Source organism: Portunus trituberculatus, chromosome 21 (genome assembly GCF_017591435.1).
Source record: "Portunus trituberculatus isolate SZX2019 chromosome 21, ASM1759143v1, whole genome shotgun sequence".
Classification (NCBI taxonomy): domain Eukaryota; kingdom Metazoa; phylum Arthropoda; class Malacostraca; order Decapoda; family Portunidae; genus Portunus; species Portunus trituberculatus.
The window spans coordinates 10,489,534-10,499,533 of NC_059275.1; the positions used below are offsets into that span (position 1 = coordinate 10,489,534).

The 10,000-nt window shown below is 38.5% G+C and overlaps 1 protein-coding gene across 2 annotated transcripts in view; it reads left to right on the top strand.

The window, feature by feature from the left end:
• Nucleotides 1–10,000, top strand: part of LOC123506899 (bromodomain-containing protein DDB_G0270170-like) — a 179,751-nt gene that overhangs the window by 143,885 nt on the left and 25,866 nt on the right. For both annotated transcript variants that reach the window (XM_045259283.1, XM_045259282.1), the window contains one exon: nucleotides 464–557. In XM_045259283.1, the coding sequence (XP_045115218.1) occupies nucleotides 464–557 (94 nt within the window). The remainder of the gene's footprint in view (nucleotides 1–463; nucleotides 558–10,000) is intronic.

The window sequence follows — 10,000 nt, forward strand, 5'->3', positions numbered from 1 at the left end:
GAGAGAGAGAGAGAGAGAGAGAGAGAGAGAGAGAGAGAGAGAGAGAGAGAGAGAGAGAGAGAGAGAGATGAAGGAGATATAGAAACAAACACACACACACACACACACACACACACACACAGAGAGGAGATTTAAGACTGATAAGCATAAAATTTGACGTGTCACCCTTGAAGACATCACGATTCCACCACTACCACCACACCATCACCATCACTACCATCACAGCCACCATTTTTTTCTACTTTTTTTTTCTTACTATGTTGGTAGTCATTGCAAAGGCATTTGACTAGCTTGCCAATTTTGGAGACGTAGTAGTAGTAGTAGTAGTAGTAGTAGTAGTAGTAGTAGTAGTAGTAGTAGTTACAACATTGTCATTATTCATTGCTATTCTATATATATATTTTTTCTTTTATTCTTTTCCCGGTAAGATGAAGTTGATGAAGATTTTTCTTTCCTTCTCCAGATGGCGGGGCGAACGGCGCGTCCCTGGGCCTGGGTCTACTCATTGCCATGGTCACTGCCGCCCTTGCCATCGCTATCATTGCACTTCTAATAAGGTGAGACTAAGAAGCTATCTTAACCCAGTCTAACCTTGCCTACCCTACCCTACCCTAATCTAACCTAACCTAACCTAACCTAACCTAACCTTAATCTAACCTAACCTAACGTAACCTTGCCTATCCTAACCAAACCTTATCTTACATTCCCTTACGTTATTTATCCTGCCGTATCCTCTCCTAAAACTAACACAACCTTATCCAACCTAACTTACTAAGCTTACTTTACCTAACCATAGTTTACCCTAAACTAAGCTGCCCTAATTTAATCTAATTTTATCGACATTTTACATATTTCTATTTAGCTATAGTGCCATTTTATTCGAATACCGGTATAGCGCACACACACACACACACACACACACACACACACACACACACACACACACACACACACACACACACATATTTTACCTGTTCCTAATCATATAGTTATCTTTCTGCAAAAAAGGTAAAATATTATAAAAAAAAACCGTAAGTATTTGGTGATTACCAACTCACCCACCTCGCCTCGCCTGCCCTGACCTACCACACCTCAGTTTACCTTGCTTGGTCTCCCAAGATCCTATTTCTCCCCACTACTTCATATTCTTCTCACCTAACCTAACCTAACTAAATCTAACCATCCCCAAACTTTTTTCTTCACTGTTTAATCTTCGTAACTTGTCACCTCCCTTACCTAACTCATCCCTTATTCCGTCACTCCCTTCTATTCTTTAAAATTAATTTAATGTCACTTCTTTTATCTTTAAGCTCCCACTGTCTAAACGTAATATTCATATATGTATATATTTACCTAACCTAAGCTAACCTAACACATCTCCTACTCCGTCACTTCCTTCTGTTCCTTAATTAAAACAAACTTTGTTACTTTTTTCATCTCTAAACGTTCATTCATTTAAACTCAACATTCATATCTACCAGACTCCCATTTAATTTTCTTAACCTAACCTAACCTAACTCATCCTCCTTTCATTTGTAAACTCGAAATGTAAACTCCGCCACGTAAACTTACCATTCATATCTACATAGACTCGCATCTAAATAACCTAACTTAAACAAACTCATCCCCAATTCAGCTGTAAACCTCTACTGTAAACCACCCCACGTAAATTTCTCACACATTTAGACTAACTTAACAGTCCCGTTCGTCTATAAAACTCCCAGCTGTGTAAACTTCTACTTGAACTAAACTCACCTGTACCACTTTTAGCTTACCTCTTTTCCTTACCTGTTTTCCTACTTGACCCCTTACCCCCTCTCCCCTCTCTCTCTCATGCCAATCCGACCTCCCACTTGTCACCCTCAAGATCTCTCCTCCTCTCCCATGTAAGCTCCCAGCAGTCTATGTTCCTCGTAATTTCCTCACCTGCTCTCATTCTTTAGTCTGTCTGCACGTGTAGATATCCTTAGATAATCTGTCCCTCGTGCTAATATTCTTGTCGCGGAACCTGGTCTCATTAGCACACATTTGCATATTCAGATGGCTCTTGATAATGTTTTTGACCAGAAATGTGTGTGTGTGTGTGTGTGTGTGTGTGTGTGTGTGTGTGTGTGTTATGGTGGTTAGGTTTGTATTTATGTAATTGTAGACTGTGTTGTTGTTGTTGCTGCTGCAGCTGTTGTTGCTGTTATTGTTATGGTTCCTCTTCATATATTTAATCATCCCTATTATCATTATATACCTGCTATACTCAAACAATTCATAGCATAACCTGGCCTTCTATATTTATCAGTATAAATTTCCACCTCCCATATAAAAGATAACAATAATCAAAATCACCACCCTTATCTAATTTCACCTGTGGCTATCTATGATTACCAATTACTTATTATCACCTTCGATTTAACACACCTGATTCCACTCACCTGTATCTCTGTCTTCGCACCAAACACTCATCCTCTCTCTTTTCCCTTCCACAATAAAAAAAAAGTAATAATTTCAACAACCTTCCTTATCACTAACTTTATCTATACCCACCTGGCTTACCTATGAGAAACATAAACTACTATCCTGTTGAATCTAGCACACATATCTCTGTCTCAATCCAACTATCATGTCTATGTAACCTCCACGTCTGTCCCTTCATTGCCTCCCTCTTGCTTCCCTCTTCCCTGAGTACGTATACCTGATCCCGGCCTCTCCTTCCTGGCCATCTCTCCCTCCCACTTCCTGCTCCTTTATTCGTTGTGTGGGTTTTTATCAGATTCGAGTGTTGATTTTAGAAGTTGGTAAAGGATGAAAGGTTGGTAAAGATGAGGAGGTAGAAAAAAGAATAGAAGGAAGAAGAAGAAATAATGATAATAGTTAGTATGAGTAACAGTCATGGATAGAAAATCTTTACAAATGAATAAGTAAATAAAAATAGAGAAAAAAAGAATAAGAAAAAGAAAAGTGAAAGACAAGACAAGACAGGACAAAAGGAAATTAAACTTGATACAAACATGAAATTAGAGAAGATAACAAAGAGAGAGAGAGAGAGAGAGAGAGAGAGAGAGAGAGAGAGAGAGAGAGAGAGAGAGAGAGAGAGAGAGAGAGAGAGAGAGAGAGAGAGAGAAAGACAGACAGACAGACAGAGAGAAAAAGAATCAGAGACAAAGACAGAGAGAAAGAAACAAACCTCCCCAAAAAAAGAAGAGAAGAGAAGAGAAGACAAGAAGAAGAGTAGAAAAGAGAGAAGAGGAGGGAGGAGAGGAGGGGATACTGACTCGGTACTTACCTGAGAGAGTGCAAGGGTCAAGAGGTCAGAGGGTCAGAGGGCTGAATGGACAGAGAGGTGAAGATGAGCCTCGTTTTAAAGGGTCATCGTACTGTCTTCCTGAAACCTGATCTCAATGTTTTACTGAGAGAGAGAGAGAGAGAGAGAGAGAGAGAGATTATTTGTTGATTGCGAGTATGTTTTCACTTATATTCATCTTTGTCGTTTTCATTATCATGATTAATTTCTTCTTCTTCTTCTTCTTCTTCTTCTTCTTCTTCTTCTTCTTCTTCTTCTTCTTCTTTTTCTCCTATTTTATAATCTATTTGTTCCACCTGAAGTCATTTCGTTTATTATACCTATTATTTCTATTATTATTATTATTGTTGTTGTTATCATTATTATTATTATTATTATTATTATTATTATTATTATTATTATTATTATTATTATTATTATTATTATTATTATTATTATTATTATTATTATTATTATTATTATTATTATTATTATTATTATTATTATTATTATTATTATTATTATTATTATTATTATTATTATTATTATTATTATTATTATTATTATTATTATTATTATAATCATCATTATATGTTTTTCATTAATATTTTCATTATCGTTATTATTATTATTATTGTTGTTATTATTATTATTATTATTATTATTGTTATTGTTATTATTATTAATATTATTATTATTATTATTATCATTATTATTATTATTATTATTATTATTATTACTATTGGTATTACCGTTGTTGACGTCAGGGCGTGGCTTACTCGGGTGATCTTGCGTGGGACAGAACAGGTGTGTGGTGCAGGTCTGTTTGTTCAGGTGAAAAATGTTATTAAATATATGAAGGAGGAAAGGTGTTAGATAGATAGAGAGAGAGAGAGAGAGAGAGAGAGAGAGAGAGAGAGAGAGAGAGAGGGGTATGAGTGACTGACTGAGACGACTACCACGCGCTCCGTTTCCCCCTGACCATGACCTCTTGACCAGACTAGCGAGACAGACACAGTGCCGCTTGACCTCGGCCTCTCACGTACACATACACACAAACACAGACACACACACACACACACACACACACACACACACACACACACACACACACACACACACACACACACGTGGGGTATTATGAAACTAGCCTTTTCCGGAATTTTGAGATAATTAGAATAAGAAATGAATAGATGATCAGAAGAAATTATATTGAGATGTTTTTACTGTTAATTTCCATCGTATTCATATTGCATCATAAAAATAAATGGATAAATAAAACGTCATACAAACTTGAACTATGAAGCCACTACCAATTAATCTTCCTTAGGAAAGAAATAGGGGAAAAAAAAAGTCATATGAGAGTCTTTTCTTATCAATCTTGGTTCAGCGAGATCATACAATTAGCATGAGAAGACTTTCCAGGTTTCACATCTCGTGTCTTTTTTTGGCTGATAATCTGCAAGGGAGAAAAAAATATGCTCCTACATGTCAGATAGTTCCTCAAGATAATGGTAGTAGTAGTAGTTGTTGTTGTTGTTGTTGTTGTTGTTGTTGTTGCTGTACTAGTAATAGTAGTAATAGTAGTAGTATTATGATTATATTGGTAAATAAGAAAAAACATAACAAAGGATGATCACGAGAAGGAAAAAAATGATTGTTTAATAAAGAGGAAAACAAGCGTAAATTAAGAAAAATGTAGAAAAAAATTCAAGGAGAAAGAAAAGAAACTAGAAGAGATAGAACTGAATACGAGGAATCAAGAAAAATAGGAGCGTGCATTAAAAAAGAAAGTAGTAGTAGTAGTAGTAGTAGTAGCAGCAGCAGCAACAGTAGCAGTAGTAGTGGGGATCATTAAGGCTTATTGGTTAGGAGTCTTGTTGAGTGTCCTGTAGAGAGTTCGATTCCCGGTCACTTCTTCCCATGGGACCTTTAGATAAACGTGCCAGTAGTAGTAATAGTAGTAGTAGTGATAGTAGTAGTAGTTGCAGTAGTAGTTGAAAGAGAGGGGAGATAAAATGAAAAAAAAAAAAAAATCTTATCAATTTTTTCACCTTTACCTTCACAAAACACCAGTCTCCTTTTATTCCAGTAACTGCCCCTAAGAATTCATAATTACCTTTCCTTTACAAGCGACAAGCGTTCCCGGGAAACCTGTACTTGTAATTTTCTGAAGATTCCCAAGGAGAAAAACTAAGCTGGGAAAGTAAAGTTTGGATTCATAATGTCTCTTGTTACATATTTATACTGTCTTCGTGCCTCAATTCTTAACTTTTCCTTTTTTCACCTCTCTCTCTCTCTCTCTCTCTCTCTCTCTCTCTCTCTCTCTCTCTCTCTCTCTCTCTCTCTCTCTCTCTCTCTCTCTCTCTCTCTCTCTCTCTCATCCTATCCCTCGTGTTCCCCTTCCCTCCTGCCTCCCTCCTTCCCTCAGTCAATCCCTTTCTCTTTCCCCTCCCACTCTCCCTTCTTCAGGTATTTCCTCTGACCTTCTCTCCCTCCCTGTGACCTCGCTTCGCGCCAGGTCACTTGCCTCCATGACCCCCCAGCAAGGAGAGAGGGAAAGGAAAGACTGCGGTGGGGAGAGGGAGGGAAGGGGAGAGCTGGAGAGAAGGACGAGAGGAGAGAAAGAAAAAATAGTGGCAGATGAAGAAGAGAATTCCTTGTGATTGGAAACAAAGAACGTTGTGTGTGTGTGTGTGTGTGTGTGTGTGTGTGTGTGTGTGTGTGTGTGTGTGTGTGTGTGTGTGTGTGTGTGTGTGTGTGTGTGTGTGTGTGTGTGTGTGTGTGTGTGTGTGTGTGTGTGTGTGTGTGTGTGTGTGTGTTGGTCAAATATAAGACCTGTGACTTTATTATTGATGTAAACAGTGAAACTTGATCAGATAACACAAAAGAGACATGCGTACCTAGTATGTGTGTGTGTGTGTGTGTGTGTGTGTGTGTGTGTGTGAGAGAGAGAGAGAGAGAGAGAGAGAGAGAGAGAGAGAGAGAGAGAGAGAGAGAGAGAGAGAGAGAGAGAGAGAGAGAGAGAGAGAGAGAGAGAGAGAGAGAGAGAGAGAGAGAGAGAGAGAGAGAGAGAGAGAGAGAGAGAGAGAGAGAGAGAGAGAGAGAGAGAGAGAGAGAGAGAGAGAGAGAGAGAGAGAGAGAGAGAGAGAAGGAAAAATTGTGAAAGTGGGTTTTGTTTGATGGTAATATTTGTGAACTTCTGATGAGGGAGAACATGGCAGGAAATTTAAGTGAACATGTATGTGTGTGTGTGTGTGTGTGTGTGTGTGTGTGTGTGTGTGTGTGTGTGTGTGTGTGTGTGTGTGTGTGTGTGTGTGCGTGTGTGTGCGTGCGCGCGCCAAGGTAGTTAATGTTTGCATATATCCTTGGGTGCGAGGCTTTCCTGTTTCCCGAAATAGACAGACAGGGACAGTCGTGAAGGAGGTCGAAAGGAGTCTCTCTCTTTCTCTCTCTCTCTCTCTCTCTCTCTCTCTCTCTCTCTCTCTCTCTCTCTCTCTCTCTCTCTCTCTCTCTCTCTCTCTCTTCATTCATCCTACTTTCTTCATTTCTTCTGCGAATTCCTCTGTGTTATTACGTCATCACCTTTCTCCTAGAGAGAGAGAGGTGAGGGAGAGTGGTGGGCATGAGTGATGTGTAGGAAGAAAGGAAATGGGAAATGAACGTCCTGGAAGTGTTAGTACTGCTGCAGGAAGGAAGGACAGTGTTGAGGGTTGCAGGGGCGAGGAGGAGCAGGGGCGTGGGAGGGGGGAGGAGCAGGAGGAGCAAGAGGAACTGTAGGAGCAGAAGGAGGAGGGTTGGGGGAGCTTCATGTAAGGTCACCGGGTATTTAAGAGTGACCATCTGGCGTGTTAGGTCAGTACCCGCGCGTCAACATTACCGACAGGAGGTGCGCCAGTCCTCGCCACGTCCTTGCCCTGTCTTGTACTGCACGTCACGCATCACACTCACGTATTACACCATCAGATTGACGCTCTTTGCTTACCTGCAGCATACATACATACATATGTACATACATACATACATACACACATATCATTCGTCATAACGGTGTGCGTCTTTTATATACATGCATACATAAATACATACATTCATAAAGGTTAACAGTCTTTTACTTGTACGTCCATGCATACATAAATGCATACATACTTACATACATACATACATATATACATACATACATATATACATACAATAGTGAACTTGTTTCGTGTGTACATAACTTGATTGTGATTTAACTTCTGGATGAGAGAGAGAGAGAGAGAGAGAGAGAGAGAGAGAGAGAGAGAGAGAGAGAGAGAGAGAGAGAGAGAGAGGAGAAAGGTTAGTCTGTGTGTGTAGTAGGGATGGGAAGGGTGGGTGGTCTTTGTGTGTGTGTGTGTGTGTGTGTGTGTGTGTGTGTGTGTGTGTGTGTGTGTGTGTGTGTGTGTGTGTGTGTGTGTGTGTGTGTGTGTGTGTGTGTGTGTGTGTGTGTTGAAAGGTGTACTTTAACATACAATCCTTCTTTTTTCCGAAGTAGGTATATCGTCATTTCCGCTTCAGTGCTTTATATTGTTGCGCTGTGTCGGAAATGTTAGTGCAGTGTGCGCTGGAACCTTCTGTCCAAGGATCTTACCTGTATAACTTTTAACAGTCACTAGTGGATGTTATTGTGGTTTTCAAGAGTGTTTTCATGATTTTAGTGAATATTAGCAATTGTTTTGGTTCTCAAGAGTGTTTTCAAGATTTTTTTCCGGTTCTCAAGAGTGCTTTCATAATTTTAGCCATATATCAACAATTATTTTGATTTTCAAGAGTGCTATTATGATTTAGTGATAGCTGAGTAATGATTCTTCTTCTCAAGAGTGTTTTTATGATTAACAAGGATCGAATTTTTCAAGAGTGTCTTCATGATTTCAGTAATACTTAAACAATAATCCTAGTTTTTAATAGTGCAACATGTTTTCGCAAGCGTGTTTTCGTGATTTTAGTGATAGTTTTACGAGGATCCTACATTGTCAGTGTGGAAAAAAAGACACCTCTGTGAATCCGACCAATTATCTCCTGCCCGTGGAAATAGCCGTGGTGAGAGGTAAGGTATAGTGTGCCGCGCCCGTAACTCAATCACCGCTGAAGCGCCTGCTCGAGTGTCTTAAAATGGTCTAGTGCAGCTTAACCCTTCACCGCTGCACAAGTTTTCCCCATAATCACCTACAATTCTCCTGACACTTATATTCGTACAACTGTCTTGTGAATTATTCAGAGAGAAAATAAATGTAGTTACTCATGCATCATTTTTTTTAATAGAGGAATATGAAAAGCAAAGAAAAATAACGGCTTTTGATCTTCTTTTTCTTTTTTTTTTCCACTCACAATACTCTGAATGTCGAAGTGCAACCGAGGCATGAAGATATGAAGAGCATGATTTTGAGAGGCACCAGTGATTGCGAAGTGAAGGTGGATGAGGGAAAGCCGCTGCGTGACTATAAGCTTACTTTGACTCAGTGAACTTAACCAGGGTGAGTGAAATATGATGTGACATTAATCTGTATTTCTAAGCGCTCCGGCGTCAGATTTCAAGTACTTTCAACCATTGGAATGTAAAAGAGTTCAATACAAATCCACCATAGTTTTTTATTAATTTATTATTAGCAAGGTGAACAGAAATAAAAACGTAGTATTAATCTGTATTTCTAAACGTTCCGGCATCAGATTTCAAATACTCTTTCACTGCGATATTCAACACAAAACCAAGGTACATTGTTTATCTATTCATTTTATTCATTTATTTACTCTTTTTTTTTACAAGCAGAGTGAGTGAAATACAACATGACGTTAATCCGTATTTCTATGCGTTCCAGCGTCAGGTTACAAACTCTTTCAACGCTTACACTGTGATATATAACAGTTCTCGACATTAAAAGCACAACACGCTCTGTCTTTTATCACAAGTATCTGCAGGGAAGAAAGATAAGATTAAAAGAAAAGTTTTTTCCGTCGTTTACTGAGTGAAATGTTTACATAGGATTACTGACGATAAAAGGAACTAAATCAAGTTTTCTTATGTTTAACCAGTGAGATATTCACTCATGGTTGGATACGAAACATGCTCTGAGTGGTGTGAGGGTAAGAAACAAAGTGTGTGATGGCAATGAGAGTTAAAAGGCTGCAGTGAAGGATATTGGAACCTTCAAGGATGTATTCAAAATGCAAGTGATAGTCTAACAAGGATTACAAGCCATCAGAAAAAAAAATCATAGGAAAAAAACAGATATGAGAATCTTATTAATGATCTTGGTGGCCTTTGAAAACAATCCCACGAGGAGAGAACAATGCGTTAAAGATGCAGGTCACAATGTCATTACCGGTCAAAGGTCAAAGCAGGTGAGATTCAAAGAATTTATATGCTAAAACTAGAAGAAAAAGGAAAAACTACACCCTTCATCCGGTTAAAAAAAAAAAAAAAAACAGTAGATAGATAAATAGTACAACCCTTGAACGGTAGATAAAGGAAAAAAAAAACAGTCCTCGAAGAGTTAAAATAAAAAAAAGTGCAGCTCTCGACCAGTAAAAAAGAAAAGAAAAAATAAGAAAGTACAATCCTCGGACGGAGAATAGAAATAAAACAGCCCTCGCACGGTATCGTAAATACCTACACAGTTTCACTACTAAATATACGATTGTCATTTATAGAATCCAAATAACAACAAGACAAATCAAGAACGATTATTAATGTTATCATGATTA